Below are 18,492 nucleotides of genomic sequence, written 5' to 3'. Positions count from 1 at the left end.
CAAAACTGATTCTTCACACAAATAATTTGTTTCAGCTTTCGGTTTCGTGACCACATTGAATTGAGTCTGTTAGAAATCTTTTTTTATAGATTTTTATAAGACCAGTATCTGGATGATTTAAGCTACGTAATAAACATGGGAATAAACAAAAGAAATAAAAACATGAACACAGTTTTTTCACACCAAAACTGTATCACTCAGCTGATGTACAGTATTTTCAAGTAACGACAAGCTTTCTGCACACAGTTCTCAGTTGTTTTGCATGTGTTCATCCAAAACAAGAAATTTGCACCATATGATCCTCAAACTCGAGAGTTCGAGATCTCTGCAGTGGTGGGCTAGCACATCAATCAGTGCACCATCTGTGCGCCTTATGCAATGAATCATATTATTAATCCTTATCAACACTGATTCAAATAAATATTCATACATGTAAATGCCAGACTAGCTTTCACATTTACATTCAACATAATGGAGCAAGAAAGCATTTCAGATATACTCTGGTATTGTGTGTTGTGCAGTATTGTATGCTTATTAATTCAATTTGATGCAGAGTATATCACCTGAATTAACATATACCAACAGACAGAACAGCTATGCTACCGTTTAAATAAAAATGTACAAATTATTTACGAAGAGTGGTTTTGAAAAAAACAACAAACAATAGTTACCTTCCATTCTTCCACTTTAGCATTAACTGCAGCCATCACCGGATCATCTTCTTCAGCTCGAGTCTGAATCTGCTCTGTTAGCTCTCTTACCTACACACACACACACACACACACACACACACGTGATTCATCTTGTATAAACAAATAAACACTATTGTCCTTTCTGAGATGATTGTGACTATGACAAAATCCTACATCCTTCACAGTAAAAACAGGAATGTAATAAGAACACTGGATACAAGGTAGGAGTAGCTTGACAGGTATGGTGACCAGAATGATCCACTGTGGCGATTCCCCTTCGGGAGCAATGTACATTTTTTACTTATGTTTTTGGCTTTACTTGGCTCTCTGGAAAGAGCCTATAATGAATAACCCGTTAATAATTTATACCCTAGTTAGCATTAGCTTATTACCAAAAGCCAACATGCTAGCTCAGCTAAGCATATTTTCTTAGAGATTTAACAGCTAAATGTTTTTAATTAACTGAGTCAATGTGTCTGTTTGAAAGCCTAGTGAGCAGCCTTGCTGTCTACTGCCTAGGTAGAGAGGATTCTAATGCTTATTATTTGAATTACAGTTATATGTTAACCTACTAAAACCTATAAATAAATATTTTCATTGACATTTTTACTTTTTTTTTTTTTACATTTTCAGCATTTACGCTTTTATCCAAAGTGACTTACACAATGAGTGGAACATGATGAGCAATTGAGGGTTAAGGGCCTTGCTCAGGGACCCAACAGTGGCAACTTGGTGGTGGCGGGGCTTGAACCGGCAACCTTCTGTTTACTAGTCCAGTACCTTAACCACTGAGGTATCACTGGCCCTCATTTTCATTTAGAGTACAAATGGCATACAAAGTGTAAACCAGTTTTCTGTTTAAAAGGACTTTTAAAAGGGAACATTTTGCTCACTTCAGTATGGACCCACCCTACACATCCCTTTTGGAACAGATCACAACCTTAGACTAAGAAAATATGAACCTGGAGCATGGCCTGGTCTCTCTCTCTCCTTAGTTGGTCCATGATGCCATCTGTCTGTTGGACCACGACCTTCATCTTGTTGTATTCGTCAGTCATCTTCTCCATCTCTCTCACTGACTCTTCCAGGTTCTTCTGCAGGTGATCATTTTCACTTTTTAGGTCAGCTGCCGTGTCCTCTGCACGCTGCCAGAATAAGTAAAAAAGAGTTGTATAAGCTAACAATCATGGCTTAATTAAAAATATACTAATTAATATTTGAGAAAAAGGCTGAACGACAGTATATTAAACTGAACTTGTATCCACATGGTATTTTGTTTTATCTGCCACATTCCGCATAACCACCGTGGTACAGTTTTTTTCCCTCTTTTTCTCTAATTCCCCCCCCAATTTTCTCCCCTAATCTAGTCGTATCCAATTACTCTGATTGCGTTACGCTTTACCTATAGCAAAATAACCCTTCACTGCTGACTGAGGAGCTTCGCAACTGACACACGCCTCCTCCAACACGTGTGCAGTACCGACTGTGAGGCGAGTTCATATGCAGACCAGCCTTGTGCACAGAAAGCCACACCCTGATCAGCATTATTCCCCAACTCTGTGCAGGCACCATCAATCAGCCAGCAGAGGTCGTAATTGCACCAGTTATGAGGAACCCTGGTCCAGCTTTTCCACCCTGTGAACAACAGCTAATCGTTGTTCATGTAGCCGCCCAGCCCAGCCGGATGTCAGAGCTAAGATTCGATACGATGTTTTTTGAAGTTCAAGCTCTGGTGTGCTAGCGTGTTTTACCGCTGCGCCACCTGAGCAACCCTGGTACAGTTTTTTTGACGGATGCCCTTCCTGAAACAGCTCTCCTTATTTTATCTGGGTTTAGGACCAGCACTAAGAGTACTGAAAACAACAGCACCCAGTGGCTGCGGTTTGTCCATTCGCCCTCCCCCGACATAGCCAATAATGTCTGTGCAGATGCCCAACTGGCCGATAAATAGCACTGCTAACAACTAAGTTGCTAACATTTTTATTTAATTACATTTTGTGTACATAACAGCAGCTTAAAATATCACAATTTTCTCACCTTTTGTTCTCTCATAATCCATTTCTTACTGTTTCTCTTGTTGTGATCTTTGTTTGTGATTTTATTAGTGTAAATTCTTTTGTTCTTTATCTTCTTAGTAATCACTTCTGTAGTTCTGTAGCTCTGCAGGGCACTTGATCTTACCTGGAGATCTTCCATGCACTGGTAGAGCTGCTGATTAGCTTTGTTGAGTCGTCTTTGAGTCTCGCTGCTCTCCTTACGGTTCTGGATTGAGTCCTTCTGTTCCAGCTCCTTTCTGTAGAACTCGACATCCTGGTAAAGCTGCTCATACTACAAAAAAAAAAAATCCAGGAAAGCAGAATGATCACGGTAATGAAAAACAGTGGGTGTAATTCACTTATATACAAACATGGACCATGTTCAAACTCATCCGTCATTGTTTTTTTATGCATTTTCTCCCTTTTTCTCCCGATTTTTAGTGTGTCCAATTTTTACCCGATTGCGTTATGCTTCCTCTCCACTGGTGCTGACCCTCGCCCTGACTGAGGAGAGTGAACTGATACATGCCCCCTCCAACACATGAGCAGTACCCAACTGCGTCTTTTCACCTGCACGAGGTGAGTTTATATGCCGATCAGCCTTGTGCACGTAGAGCCACACCCTGATCAACAAATTATTCCGCATTATAACTCTGTGCTCTGATGCCATCAATCAGCCAGCAGAGGTCGTTATTGCATCAGTTATTAAGTCCCTATCCGGCTCCCTACCTGGATGAACAACAGCCAAACGTTGTTCATATAGCCACCCAGCCCAGCCAAATGGCAGAGCTGAGATTCGATACGATGTATTCGAAATCCCAGCTCTGGTGTGCTAGCGTATTTTACCGCTGTGCCACCTGAGCGGCCCAATCAGTCATTGTTAATCGTAATATAGCTGGTTTTAAAATCTGTCCAAAGTGATACAGTCACAAACAGTCAGAGCTAATTGCAGGTATAATTGCAAGTTAAATGCATCTTAAAAATCAGATTACTTAAAGCACACTGGGAAGTCACTATTGCTCACTATCGGACTCTATTATACCACAGACTGAACAAAAATCTCTACTTTTGTTATGCTTTTGATGTTATTTTTGTTATGATTTATTTTATTTTTTACCTATATAATTGAATTATAATTGTTATTCACCTTGGTTCCCCTATATGAAATGAAATGCCATCATATGCATGAAAAATGGATTTGGCTGCTTTTTAGGAGGTTTGGCACTTTTGGCAACCCTGGTAGTTGCAAAATTGGATCACTGGAGACACATATTAATACCTAGTCTATACTGGGCCCAAGAAAGCCAATTTGGATTGTTGCAAGTAAGGCTGGTTCTTACCTTTTTCTTAAGTGTCTTTATCTTGAAGATGTGAGCAAAGAGCAGCAAATAAATGATGAAAGCAAAAGGCAGCATTCACAGAAAGAAAAAGCAACATGCAAAATGCAAGAAAGTAAGAACTGTATGAAATGAGATGAGAAAAGTATCAGAAAATGTGGACACACTAATGAAACTGCAAAGAGGTATCAGAGAGAGATATGACAGGCTTGAGGAAAGCCATGATAAGGGCTTCAATTCTATTCCAGAGCGTGTGTAAAGAGACGTGCATGTACCTCTCTTTTCAGCTTTCTGTTTTCACCTTCAGCTTCCTCCGCTCGCAGGGACAGCTAGAATGAATTTAAATCATGTTTACAAGCATAACTGCACTGACTGAACTTAAGTATTTTTTTACTTATAAAGTACAGCAGATGTATAGTTAAATTAAATATTACAAGTGCTTTATGATTTCTATTTTTCCGGCAAATATAAATATGCATGAATATTTTATTGTTCCGTCTCTGTGGTCCCATAAAGATCAGAAAAAGAAATAAAGTTTGTTTAGAATGACATCCAACAAGTTTTAAATAATCTAATGAAAAATGATATTTACAATGTTTCTGTTAAAATACTGAGCTGATATTTTGAGCTAGATGTTTTAAACCTAGGAACTGTGATTGTTTTCCCCACTGGTCATCATTTCTCTATTAGAGATTCATGTTAAAATACCAGTGGAACTTGTTTAGGTTGGAACCAATAGGCAATACTGGTGAACTTGAGTGGTGGGGGTATCTAAAAATAATTGGGCTTCGAGACCCAGGTTTAAGTCACTGCGGTGCCACGAGCTTGGTGTGTGCTTTACAAACACAACCAGTCGTTTCTGAAAAAGGGAAGGCAGAGTGGGGGATCACCTACTTGCCACTGCAACAGCAATTTCTCCTGTCTGGTAATGGTGCCAGCATTGTCTTTATGTGTTGAAATGACATACTGATAGTCACGCAGAAACAGCGGTATAGTTTGTGGGTGTCTTATTAAAAAAGCAACAAAGTACAACAACACTGGGCGGCATGGTAGAGCAGTGGGTAGTGCTGTTGCCTCAAAGCAAGAAGGGCTTGGGTTTGATTCCACAGACAGGCAGACAGAGTCCTTTCTTGGAGTTTACATGTTCTCCGTGTCCATGGTGGTGGTGTGTTGGTGTGTGTTGTGCTGGTATGAGTGGGTAAGACACAGCAATGCTGATGGAGTTTTTAAACACCTCACTGTCACTGCTGGACTGAGAATAGTCCACCAACCAAAAATATATCCTGCCAACAGCTCCCAGTGGGCAGTGTCCTGTGACCACTGATGAAGGTCTAGAAGATGACAAACTCAAACAGCAGCAATAGATGAGCGATCGTCTCTGACTTTACATCTACAAGGTGGACCAACTAGGTAGGAGTGTCGAATAGAGTGGACAGTGGACACAGTATTTAAAAATCAGCGCTGCTGTGTCTGATCCACTCATACCAGCACAACACACACTAACACACCACCACCATGTCATTGTCACTGCAGTGCTAAGGATCATCCACCACCCGACCATTGCAGAACAGGGTGAAAGCAGGCTAAAAAAGTATGTAGAGAAATTGACTACACTCAGTAATTGTAGAACTACAAAGTGCTTCTATATGGTAAGTGGAGCTGATAAAATGGACAGTGAGTGTAGAAACAAGAAGGTGGTTTTAATGTTATGGCTGATCAGTGTATAAACAGCTAATATTAAGAGACTGTTACAGACTAAAACAACAGACAAGTTGTAACATGCAGATCTACACAAGCAATATAGTCTCAGTCTGTACCTCCTCATTGGTTTTTCTTTCTTTACTCATCTCCTTTTCAAGCTGCAGCAGTTCCTTCTCCTTCTGCTCCAAATGACTCTCTAGCTGGCGGATTTCATCCCGCAGGAAGCGGGTGTCTCTACCCCCTGTCGAGCGCTGTACTTTCTATAAGCAACACAGCATAAACCTTACTTACTTATCAGTACACCTTCAAACTGTATAGCTTTATTCAGCTTTAGACAGTAGTATAGCATATCACACGTTGATACAGAGCCCTTTGTATGAAACTGAACACACTCATTTGTAAGTGACAACCTGCTAACCAATGGGATTAGCTTGGTAATCTTCTTAAGCTCGTCCCCCCCACTGCCAACTGCACATTCAATGCGACTTGAATTTTCTCTTATTTTTACCTCCAGTTCTTTTTCCAGCTGATATATCTTCTCTTTGAATTCAGATTCTGTTGAGCAAAAAACACAAGTAAAGGCTGCAAAATAATAATAAATAGACTACAATGTAATGATACAGGCCACATTACCAATCTTTACAACAGTACGCATACCCATTCTTGCTTGCTCTATGCCAGCTTTGTCAACAACATCATAGGCACAATTGACTTCCTCTAACTTCAGCTAGGAAAAAATACACAAAAAAATAGATTGGATATTGCACATGTTCAGTTAAATACACTTTCTACATCCCGTCTTTCATTTTTAATGGGTAAACAGTTATACCTTCAGCAAGCTTTGTGAGATTCTAAACAACTGTAGCATTTTCTCTGTCTCCTTCCCTTTCAGCTCTCGTGCGTCAATCTGTTAATGTACAAGCAGAATGCAAAATGAATGTAATAAGTTTGTGTGTCCTGTATTTTGCTGAATTGACCATTATGGCACCTAGTTTAGAACACAGGACTAATCCTTTGGCAAGTGAAAATATGCAACATTGTATATACTGGAAAGGAAACATCTGTAATCAGCTAAGCTTGCCATACAAGCATTTTTTCAACATAGAATACAATACAGCAGAAAATAGTTTTTAACTAGTGTTTCAATTAAAACAATGTCATCTGATTACTTGTGTGTGATTGTGGTGATGATTTTAGTGTATCATGGTAATGTGTGTGGTTCTGGTAGGTGTAATTTTTTACACATAGCTTGTTGGTACTACAGGTCATCTTTTACTGTGCCCAGTGTGTCCTTGCCCTTTATCGGTGCCACTGTGTCGGGATTGGCACTGCTGCATTTTGGGTCAGCAGACTATGTTAAATTGGCAGTGATTGTTAGATGTTTAAAATGCCACTATGATTTATCTGTGCCAGCGCCATACACACTACTATGTACCTATCACTGGCAATATAAACTTGGAAATATAAACTGAACTTATATAAACTTATTTCTAAAAAATACAATTACTTTCATTAGTGTAAACATTGGACATCTTTTCTTTGCATTTTAGTTGTTTAAATAAAGGAGAATCAACAAATCATAGATTTCTGGGTTGTTTTTTATAGCACTTTACGTAAAGCATTTAGGGGCAGTGGTAGCCTAGTGGGTGGTGCTTTGGGCTATGTTGTAGGTTGAAATCCTGGCTCTCCAATGCAGCCACTTTTGGCCTAACCTTTTAGGTTCTAGAGGTGCAATACAATGACTGACCCTGCGCTCTAACCCTAGCTTCCAAACAAGCTGGGATGGGTGGGAGAAAATAATAACTGTACTGTACACATGTCTATTTATATATTTACATTTTCAGCATTTTGCAGACACCTTTATCCAAAGCGACTTACAGTACCTTTGATAGTATTTTATCTAAGCAATTGAGGGTTAAGGACTTTGCTCAAGAGCCCAACAGTGGCAACCTGGCAGTGATGGGGCTTGAACCAGCGACCTTTCAATTACTTCAATTCCTGTACCTTAACCACTAACATTAAAACCACCTCTATGTTTCACTGTCCATTTTATCGGCTTCACTTACCATATGGGAGCACTTTGTAGTTCCACAATTACTGAATGTAGTCCATCTGTTTCTCTGCATGCTTTGTTAGCCCCCTTTCATGCTGTTCTTCAATGGTCAGGACCCCCGCAGGACCACCACAGAGCAGGTATTATTTAGGTGGTGGATCATTCTCAGTACTGCAGTGACACTGACAGTGGTGGTGTGTTAGTGTGTGTTGTGCTGCTGGAAGTTTTTAAACACCTCACTGTCACTGCTGAACTGAGAATAGTCCACCAACCCAAAATATCCAGCCAACAGCGCCCCGTGGGCAGCGTCCTGTGACCACTGATGAAAATCTAGAAGATGACCAACTCAAACAGCAGCAATAGATGAGCGATCGTCTCTGACTTTACATCTACAAGGTGGTCAAACTAGGTAGGAGTGTCTAATAGAGTGGACAGTGAGTGGACACAGTATTTAAAAACTCCATCAGCATTGCTGTGTCTGATCCACTCATACCAGCACAACACACACTAACACACCAGCACCATGTCAGTGTCACTGCAGTGCTGAGAATGATCCACCACCTAAATAATACCTGCTCTGTGGTGGACCTGTGGGGGTCCTGACCATTAAAGAACAGGGTGAAGGCAGGTTAAAAAGGTAGGTAGAGAAACAGATGGACTACAGTCAGTAATTGTAGAACTACAAAGTGCTTCTATATGGTAAGTGGAGCTGATAAAATGAACAGTGAGTGTAGAAACAAGGAGGTGGTTTTAATGTTATGGCTGAACTTTTAAAAGAGGAGTGCAGGTACTGATTAGGCAACTGAGTGTAAGTACTGTACCAGGTATTACTGTGTCTCCAACGTGCTAGAAAATGACAGCAACAACCAGTGTAATCGACTTTAATATGTAGAAGACTGAATACCTTTAAAAACATATCACAGATCTTCTGATCATCGTTTATTAAATCTTCTGGATCGACCCTCATCAGGAAGGTCCAGTCTGTGACCGGAGGCATGATGGACTTGTTTAGATGGTCAGAGCAGGGCTGCACAAGTACAAAAGTAACAGTTAGTTTTCATTTTGAAAGTGTTAAGCAGTCAGGCATTATTATATTATATTATATTATATTAAGTGTTTTATATTATATTATATTACAATTAAATAGTAATAATAAAAAAAGAGAAAAGTCCGTTTTGCGCGAGGCGAACAAATAAACACAAGCTTAGCCCAAACGGCTAAATTAAAATTTGTTACAGCCCACTGAATTTCAGGTTTAACTGAAACTATTATATCTATAATAGGGATAAAACATGTTTATTCTTTAAACAAATTACCTTATATAACAGTTTTAAATCTCACCGCAACATTTAATAGTCCGTTAGCCTCAAAGCTATCTCAGCCCAGCTCGCGCTGTTCCTAAGCAACCAATACAAACAGTCGTATTCCGTTTGTCGCAAATACTTTCTCTGTGCTGGCTGCACAAGCATGAACGCATTCCGTATAGGAATAGGGCCCTGTTAAAAAATTAAACAAAAAAATAAAAAGCTTAAGGGTGAGCAAAAAGTAGATAGTTTTGGAAAACAACTTCACCACATCACAAAAAAAAAAAAAAAAAAAATAGTTCAATAAATTTAGCAAGAAAAGTAACTCATAGTACACTTGTAGCCTAGTGGTTAAGGTACTGGACTAGTAATTGAAAGGTCAAAGCCCCACCACTGCCAGGTTGCCAATGTTGGGCCCTTGAGCAAGGCCCTTAACCCTCAATTGCTTAGACTGTATACTGTCACAATACTTTAAGTTGCTTTGGATAAAGACCCCTGCTAAATGTCGAAAATGTAAAATGTAAAGTACAGTTGGAAATGTAGAAAAATAATAAATGAGTCTGTTAAGTCTTTCACAAATCCATAACAAACTAATTCATGTCTCAGCGATTGACTGAAAAGTCTGAGAATGTGCGGGCATGTTTATACTCAACTTCACCCACGAACTTTTTACAAGTATTGATTTCTTATTTCTACGTCACCTGGGTACCATTATTTATTATTTCTCTAAAAATAATGTTTTTTAAATATGTAATTACTTCCAAATTAATACTGTGTTTAAGTAAATACTTTTTAAGTGGCTTTGATTCTCACCAGTTACTTTTACGATACTTCATCATTGAAGATGCTTCCCTTTAAACTGTAGGCCATTTACATGCTATCCTTAAATAAATAAGTTACCTATTTACATCATTTCTTGTTTAAAGAGGGGCTAAAAGAATTTATTGTTTGTAAATATATTTTCAAATCTAAATTTATAAAAGAAATAAAAGAATATTTATTTGTTTGCAGAACATAAAGTTTAATAAACACGAAATAAAATGCAATATAAAAGTTATTTTTTATTTTATTTTTAAGCTACATGAACCAGAAACTTAGCTTGATCTTCAAGTCATCGCTTTCCAACTTTCAACAGCCAATGTGGTGTTATATGATTTGTAGATCTTTCTTTTTGTTTCCACACATGCGCAATGAATATACATTGTAGCTCGTGCACTGTGACCCGGATTCAGTTTTTTTCAGTCCTCTGAAGAACGGTTAGCTGTTGATTATCTGCTGCTCTTATTGATTAAAACTTGGCTATATGTTTAAAATATGAACGTGTACTTTCACTAACTCTTACTACATTACACCAGAATCATGACGAGGTGAGTTCATGTCGTGCCATGTTTCAGAACATGCAACTTTTACAAAACATTCCGTTAGCCAAGACTAGCTAACTGAATAAGTGATTTAGTGACTCTACAGCTTTCTGTATGAATGAATATTTAATTCCACTGGAGTTTGTACACAAGTTTACTGAGGAGAAATGTAATAATGTTTTCTATATCACAGCCAGTGAACTAAATTCTGTGTAGAGAGAGAGAGAGAGAGAGAGAGAGAGAGAGAGAGAAAGGTGTTTGGACAATCCGGTGAATAAATGGGTGTGTTTGGTTTAGCTGTTACCGTTAATGCTCCAAACAGAGAAGCACATTTGAAACACTGGTAATGATAAGAGCTGCACAATCTGTGTGCTTTATCTAAATGCTACTCGGTGTTCGTAACAAAAATGAGCTTTAAAGTTGAATAATAAAATCAACATGCTGTTTATGTCTGGTTCACTTGGAAGCAAATGAAATGTGTGAGCAGATCCATCAGTACATTTCAGCACAGAGTTTAGTATTTTTCAGAGCTGGTGGTATGATCCTAATATTGTGATAATGTTCAAATTAAAAGTTGGCACTGCATTAAAAAACAATATGCTTCTGGGATTGCAAATACTTTAGAAAAGCAAGTTAAGAATTCCAAATAAAAAACCTGGAACAGTGCTAAATCTGCCTAGAAGTGTCTGGCTTACACCTTTATCCCCCCAATGCTTACAGAGCATTTCACAATAAGGATCATAACCAACAGTCAAACATGGCAGTGGTAGTGTAATGGTAATGTGGCTGAGTTTAAGTCATTCTGAACAGTGAGCCTAAATACTAATACTTGTAAGCTGTTTGCTGTAAGATGCAACTAAGTAAATGTTTGGAAAATCCTACTTTAGATGGCATGCAGCTTAGCAGTTAGAAAAAGTCTAGACTGTGATGTTGGCATCTTCAATGCTCAACATCACAGCTCAACATCTGTCCAACAGTTGAAAGTTCTACAGTTCCTTATCTTAGGCAATAGCTTTGTTGAGCTTTGTTGAAGCAAGCAACTGAGTTTCCCAGTCTCTAAATAATTAGATTCTCTCTGTCTTGTGTCTTCAGTGCTTTATGAGCTCTCCAGTTTATGATGGCTGTAGTGTCGTGGAAGGAGATTTGCCTGCTCACTGTGCTGGTGGCGGGCTGCTACTGGAACAGCCTGTTGTGTGGCTTTGTGTTTGACGATGTCTCTGCCATTTTGGATAACAAGGACCTTCGTCCATCGACGCCTATTAAAAACCTTTTCCTTAATGACTTTTGGGGGACCCCAATGTCAGAGGTAAAACTTTGCTAAGACATGTATAGTGAGGATGACATACAGTGTATCACAAAAGTGAGTACACCCCTCACATTTCTGCAGATATTTAAGTATATCTTTTCATGGGACAACACTGACAAAATGACACTTTGACACAATGAAAAGTAGTCTGTGTGCAGCTTATATAACAGTGTAAATTTATTCTTCCCTCAAAATAACTCAATATACAGCCATTAATGTCTAAACCACCGGCAACAAAAGTGAGTACAACCCTAAGAGACTACACCCCTAAATGTCCAAATTGAGCACTGCTTGTCATTTTCCCTCCAAAATGTCATGTGATTTGTTAGTGTTACTAGGTCTCAGGTGTGCATAGGGAGCAGGTGTGTTCAATTTAGTAGTACAGCTCTCACACTCTCTCATGCTGGTCACTGAAAGTTCCAACATGGCACCTCATGGCAAAGAACTCCCTGAGGATCTTAAAAGACGAATTGTTGCGCTACATGAAGATGGCCAAGGCTACAAGAAGATTGCCAACACCCTGAAAGTGAGCTGCAGAAAAGTGGCCAAGATCATCCAGCGTTTTAAAAGAGCAGGGTCCACTCAGAACAGACCTCGCGTTGGTCGTCCAAAGAAGCTGAGTGCACGTGCTCAGTGTCACATCCAACTGCTGTCTTTGAAAGATAGGCGCAGGAGTGCTGTCAGCATTGCTGCAGAGATTGAAAAGGTGGGGGGTCAGCCTGTCAGTGCTCAGACCATACGCCGCACACTACATCAAATTGGTCTGCATGGCTGTCACCCCAGAAGGAAGCCTCTTCTGAAGTCTCTACACAAGAAAGCCCGCAAACAGTTTGCTGAAGACATGTCAACAAAGGACATGGATTACTGGAACCATGTCCTATGGTCTGATGAGACCAAGATTAATTTGTTTGGTTCAGATGGTCTCAAGCATGTGTGGCGGCAATCAGGTGAGGAGTACAAAGATAAGTGTGTCATGCCTACAGTCAAGCATGGTGGTGGGAATGCCATGGTCCGGGGCTGCATGAGTGCAGCAGGTGTTGGGGAGTTACATTTCATTGAGGGACACATGAACTCCAATATGTACTGTGAAATACTGAAGCAGAGCATGATCCCCTCCCTCCAGAAACTGGGTCGCAGGGCAGTGTTCCAGCATGATAATGACCCCAAACACACCTCTAAGACGACCACTGCTTTATTGAAGAGGCTGAGGGTAAAGGTGATGGACTGGCCAAGCATGTCTCCAGACCTAAACCCAATAGAACATCTTTGGGGCATCCTCAAGCGGAAGGTGGAGGAGTGCAAAGTCTCGAATATCCGCCAGCTCCGTGATGTCGTCATGGAGGAGTGGAAAAGCATTCCAGTGGCAACCTGTGAAGCTCTGGTAAACTCCATGCCCAGGAGAGTTAAGGCAGTTCTGGGAAATAATGGTGGCCACACAAAATATTGACACTTCAGGAACTTTCACTAAGGGGTGTACTCACTTTTGTTGCCGGTGGTTTAGACATTAATGGCTGTATATTGAGTTATTTTGAGGGAAGAATAAATTTACACTGTTATATAAGCTGCACACAGACTACTTTTCATTGTCTCAAAGTGTCATTTTGTCAGTGTTGTCCCATAAAAAGATATACTTAAATATCTGCAGAAATGTGAGGGGTGTACTCACTTTTGTGATACACTGTATGTGCCTTTGATACTTGTTTACATCACAGAATTTATTAATTATTCATTTCATTTGCTTTATTGCTTCTAGTTCTTCTAATGTAGTCATATACAATTACTCTGGTTGTATCTCTCCTCAGCCCTGCAGACCCATACCCTGACTGAGGAGAGCCATACCTAACCCACGCCCCCTCCAACATGTATGCACATAGGGATAGATAACACATATCTAGAGTCACTCACTGCTTTCTGTTATCCCCAGCAGCGATGTGGAATCCCTCCAGCCCTCCCACTCGGGAGACCTTGGCCTATCATGTCTGCATGTAGATGTCTGGCCGGCCGGTATCAGAGCATGCTCGAGATCCCAGCATTGGTGGGCTAGCGTGTTTTACAGCTGTGCCACTGAGTGCCCTTCATTTTATTTTCTTGTCTTACCATCATTTGATTCCGGTCAGGGTCGCGGTGAGTGTGGTTTTCCCCAGAATTGAATGCAGATTGGTTGCCAATCCATGGCATAGTCTCTTCATCCTCCCCTCTTAGACATAGCCAGTTGTGTCTGTATGTAGACACCTGATCAGCTGATAGCACCGCTGAGGATTTGAACACTGGTATGGGGCTAGCATAATTTACAGCTGCATGATCTGAGCACCCACAATTGAGACATAATTATCTAAATAAATAATAATAGTAATTAAGAGTTAAGAATTAATGAATAAATATTAAGAATTAATTATTCAAATAAATATCTAAATTAATTTTGAAGAATTTAATTTTTTTTTTTTGAATTTTTAAGGGTCATTCCTACAATTCTGTGCCTTTTGTGTCCCCAGTAAATTTAAAAAAATACAATTTCTAAACATCTTACTGAAATAATGAACACTTTCAAATACTAAACACAATGTTTTTTACCTCCCCAAAATAAAATGACTGTATACATACTGTTTTTATCTCTTAGATACCAGAGGTTTTCCCATGTTCCCAGTGCTGTACATTCTGATTTAGTGATGATATATGAGATTTAATCATGAAAATATCTCAGTCGTTTAATACTGTTTAAAAGCTTTGCTTAAGTCCCTCTAAACCTTGGATTTTTTTTCTTTCATGTTATTGCTTATTATAAGGGTTTTTCACACGTCCCTCAAGTTGCTGGTCCACCCTGTTATTTCTTACTACTGTCTCTTAAAATGAAGAGCTGTTTTACATCCTGACATCATTTCCTGGAGCTCACATGATCTTTTTGGAGGGAAAACACCTGTGGAAGATGAGCGGCTTATTAAACTCCTCTTTTTAATGTTGTTTTTTCTACATTTTATCCTAAAAGTCTTATATAGTCAACCATAACATGTCCACCCTGTTATGGGATATATGAGAAAAAGCTATACGGTTTGATCATTTTAAAAATAATCACACTAAAAAACAGAGAATTCTTTGTCTGAGTTCACTTTTATGCTGGCATGGTTTTGCTCACTCGCTAGCTAATGGCTAATTTTATGTCAGAATGTCCACCCTGTTATGGTCCACCCTGTTACGACCTAATACGTAACAGGGTGGACGTCACAATGTATATGAGGTGCATGTGTAATTTAGCTTGACCAATATTAGTGGAAATGTCCTTTTTATAATAAAACATGAAAAACAAATTAAAACGGTGTTTAATTTTCAAAAAGTTTTAAGGTCCAAAAGGCACCCAATCCCAGGAATGACCCATAAATGATTTTTTTTTTGCATCCATTTCTTTTCTATTTAACCAAATTACCTTCAAAGAAATATTTCTTGTTCTTTGCTTTGAGTCAGCTTGTTCTGTTCTGAGTGAAGAAAAGTAATAAAAACTTATCCTTGATTGTTAACCCTCCTCTAAAACTCCCACTTGTGTAGTCCTGAATTCCTATATTCGAAATGTATCGGTAAGGCCTTGATGATCTAAATCATGTGAAATAAATGTATTGCTCAAGACAGAAATACACTAAGCGGAATGCTAGAAAGCAATGCTTTAAATGTTTTAAAGGCTTTAAATGCTTTAAAATGCTCTCCCATGTCTCTGTGTGTGTAGGAGCGGAGCCATAAATCCTATAGGCCACTTACTGTTCTCACTTTCCGCCTGAACTACCTGCTAAGTGAACTGAACTCAGCGTCCTACCATCTGTTCAATGTGATTCTCCATGCAGTCGTATGTGTTTTCTTCCTGCGCTTTTGCCGCCTGCTGCTCGACCCAACAACCAGCCTGGTGGCCGCACTGCTGTTCGCTGTTCACCCGATTCACACAGAGGCTGTGAGTACTAAGCACATTTATCACAATAAAGCATATCCTGATAGAATGCCTCAAATACACCAGAGAGAGTCAACAACTACACTTACCTGGAACTACAAAAAAAAAACCTCTCACCCGAGAAAACACAAGAGCAATCCTAAACTTCAAAAAAGATAAACAGACAAATATAAACAAGAATTATAAAAAAAGAACTAAACACAGATCATGCCATAAATGACACTATTATGTGTATAAAGTGTCATAAAACCAATCGATCACTTCTGCTATTATACACCGACCAGACATAACATTATGACCACTGACAGGTGAAGTGAATAACACTATCTCTTCATTACGGCACCTGTTAGTAGGTGGGATATATTAGGCAGCAAGTGAACATTTTATCCTCAAAGTTGACGTGTTAGAAGCAGGAAAAATGGGCGAGCGTAAGGATTTGAGCGAGTTTAACAGTGGCCAAATTGTGATGGCTAGACGACTGGGTCAGAGCATCTCCAAAACTGCAGCTCTTGTGGGGTGTTCCCGGTCTGCAGTGGTCAGTATCTATCAATAGTGGTCCAAGGAAGGAACAGTGGTGAACTAGAGACAGGGTCATGGGCGACGAAGGCTCATTGATGCACGTGGGGAGCGAAGGCTGGCCCGTGTGGTTTGATCCAACAGACGAGCTACTGTAGCTCAGATTGCTGAAGAAGTTAATTCTGGTTCTGATAGAAAGGTGTCAGAATACACAGTGCATCACAGTTGCAGGGCGGTTTTGGCAGCAAAAGTGGGACCAACACTTAAAAAAGTGGTCAAAATGTTATGCCTGATTGGTGTATATGCAATTATATTTACGTTTGCTAGACAGCCCAACAGTGGACACTTTGCTGGGGTGGGGCTTGACCATGGCAACCTTCTGATTACTAGTCCAGTATTTTAACCACTGAGCTACTACTGCCCCAATATTGCTTAAAATGTTGCTAAATAGAAGATGTTTAGTTTTTGGCTCTGTTACCAATTTCTAAACCCGTAAATACCTTGCTTGGTCTATACAGCATGTGCTTATGCTAGATCACAAGCTGTTTGGGGGCACAGGCTGTTTCATTGTAACATTTTGTTTTTCAGATTCAAAAATCGATTTCACATGTCAGTTTTCAAACCTGCATCAGCCTAGACATTGAGTGGTGCACTTGTCAGTGCACTCTCAATTCTGGGTCCAAACCTAATCACTTATCACAGTAGGCCATTGTCTTATGAATTTAATTGGTTCCGAAGGGCTGTTTTTAAGTCAAAATGTTTGTTAGTTAAACCTATTTTTCCCATAAGAAATAATGTAAACAGAATTAATCCGTGCCAGACCTCCCAAACCACCCCTTACCTAACCTCTCTAATGTCTTAAATGGTCTTTTTTGTTATAAATACAAGTATATTTTTCCTTAAGTCTTACATTATAGAATAGACATTCCTGTAATAAACAATAATAAACAATAATACACAGTAGTACTGTACTGTACATACTGTAAACACACATCACATTTCAGTACAGTACGTGCGCTGTACCATACACCATAATAAATTGGGGCCATTCTAATATTGAATTTTACAAAATATAAAGAAAACACTGGAAAAACACCGGTCTGCTGTCCGAATGTTCGTTCAATATATATATATACAGTGTATCACAAAAGTGAGTACACCCCTCACATTTCTGCAGATATTTAAGTATATCTTTTCATGGGACAACACTGACAAAATGACACTTTGACACAATGAAAAGTAGTCTGTGTGCAGCTTATATAACAGTGTAAATTTATTCTTCCCTCAAAATAACTCAATATACAGCCATTAATGTCTAAACCACCGGCAACAAAAGTGAGTACACCCCTTAGTGAAAGTTCCTGAAGTGTCAATATTTTGTGTGGCCACCATTATTTCCCAGAACTGCCTTAACTCTCCTGGGCATGGAGTTTACCAGAGCTTCACAGGTTGCCACTGGAATGCTTTTCCACTCCTCCATGACGACATCACGGAGCTGGCGGATATTCGAGACTTTGCGCTCCTCCACCTTCCGCTTGAGGATGCCCCAAAGATGTTCTATTGGGTTTAGGTCTGGAGACATGCTTGGCCAGTCCATCACCTTTACCCTCAGCCTCTTCAATAAAGCAGTGGTCGTCTTAGAGGTGTGTTTGGGGTCATTATCATGCTGGAACACTGCCCTGCGACCCAGTTTCCGGAGGGAGGGGATCATGCTCTGCTTCAGTATTTCACAGTACATATTGGAGTTCATGTGTCCCTCAATGAAATGTAACTCCCCAACACCTGCTGCACTCATGCAGCCCCAGACCATGGCATTCCCACCACCATGCTTGACTGTAGGCATGACACACTTATCTTTGTACTCCTCACCTGATTGCCGCCACACATGCTTGAGACCATCTGAACCAAACAAATTAATCTTGGTCTCATCAGACCATAGGACATGGTTCCAGTAATCCATGTCCTTTGTTGACATGTCTTCAGCAAACTGTTTGTGGGCTTTCTTGTGTAGAGACTTCAGAAGAGGCTTCCTTCTAGGGTGACAGCCATGCAGACCAATTTGATGTAGTGTGCGGCGTATGGTCTGAGCACTGACAGGCTGACCCCCCACCTTTTCAATCTCTGCAGCAATGCTGACAGCACTCCTGCGCCTATCTTTCAAAGACAGCAGTTGGATGTGACGCTGAGCACGTGCACTCAGCTTCTTTGGACGACCAACGCGAGGTCTTTTCTGAGTCGACCCTGCTCTTTTAAAACGC

General features: G+C 39.9%; 2 protein-coding genes across 2 annotated transcripts in view; one reads left to right on the top strand and one right to left on the bottom strand.

Moving 5' to 3' along the window:
* The window catches only part of cep290 (centrosomal protein 290), a 50,125-nt gene extending 40,970 nt beyond the window's left edge, over nt 1-9,155 (bottom strand). Inside the window, exons 1-10 of the mRNA XM_063000756.1 lie at nt 9,136-9,155; nt 8,724-8,846; nt 6,596-6,673; nt 6,424-6,493; nt 6,275-6,321; nt 5,883-6,026; nt 4,341-4,394; nt 2,874-3,020; nt 1,655-1,837; nt 672-761 (exon numbers count right to left, since the gene is read on the bottom strand). Of these exons, the coding sequence (XP_062856826.1) occupies nt 672-761; nt 1,655-1,837; nt 2,874-3,020; nt 4,341-4,394; nt 5,883-6,026; nt 6,275-6,321; nt 6,424-6,493; nt 6,596-6,673; nt 8,724-8,816 (906 nt within the window). The 5' untranslated portion in view covers nt 8,817-8,846; nt 9,136-9,155. The remainder of the gene's footprint in view (nt 1-671; nt 762-1,654; nt 1,838-2,873; nt 3,021-4,340; nt 4,395-5,882; nt 6,027-6,274; nt 6,322-6,423; nt 6,494-6,595; nt 6,674-8,723; nt 8,847-9,135) is intronic.
* A 1,314-nt stretch (nt 9,156-10,469) lies between these two features.
* tmtc3 (transmembrane O-mannosyltransferase targeting cadherins 3) overlaps nt 10,470-18,492 on the top strand; it is an 84,963-nt gene continuing 76,940 nt past the window's right edge. Inside the window, exons 1-3 of the mRNA XM_063000755.1 lie at nt 10,470-10,490; nt 11,577-11,790; nt 15,503-15,721. Coding sequence (XP_062856825.1) covers nt 11,599-11,790; nt 15,503-15,721 — 411 coding nt within the window. The 5' untranslated portion in view covers nt 10,470-10,490; nt 11,577-11,598. The remainder of the gene's footprint in view (nt 10,491-11,576; nt 11,791-15,502; nt 15,722-18,492) is intronic.

This window comes from Trichomycterus rosablanca, chromosome 8 (genome assembly GCF_030014385.1).
Source record: "Trichomycterus rosablanca isolate fTriRos1 chromosome 8, fTriRos1.hap1, whole genome shotgun sequence".
NCBI classification, from domain to species: Eukaryota; Metazoa; Chordata; class Actinopteri; order Siluriformes; family Trichomycteridae; genus Trichomycterus; species Trichomycterus rosablanca.
The sequence above is the reverse complement of the archived record's forward strand: the minus strand, read 5'-3'. Positions and strand labels throughout refer to the sequence as shown.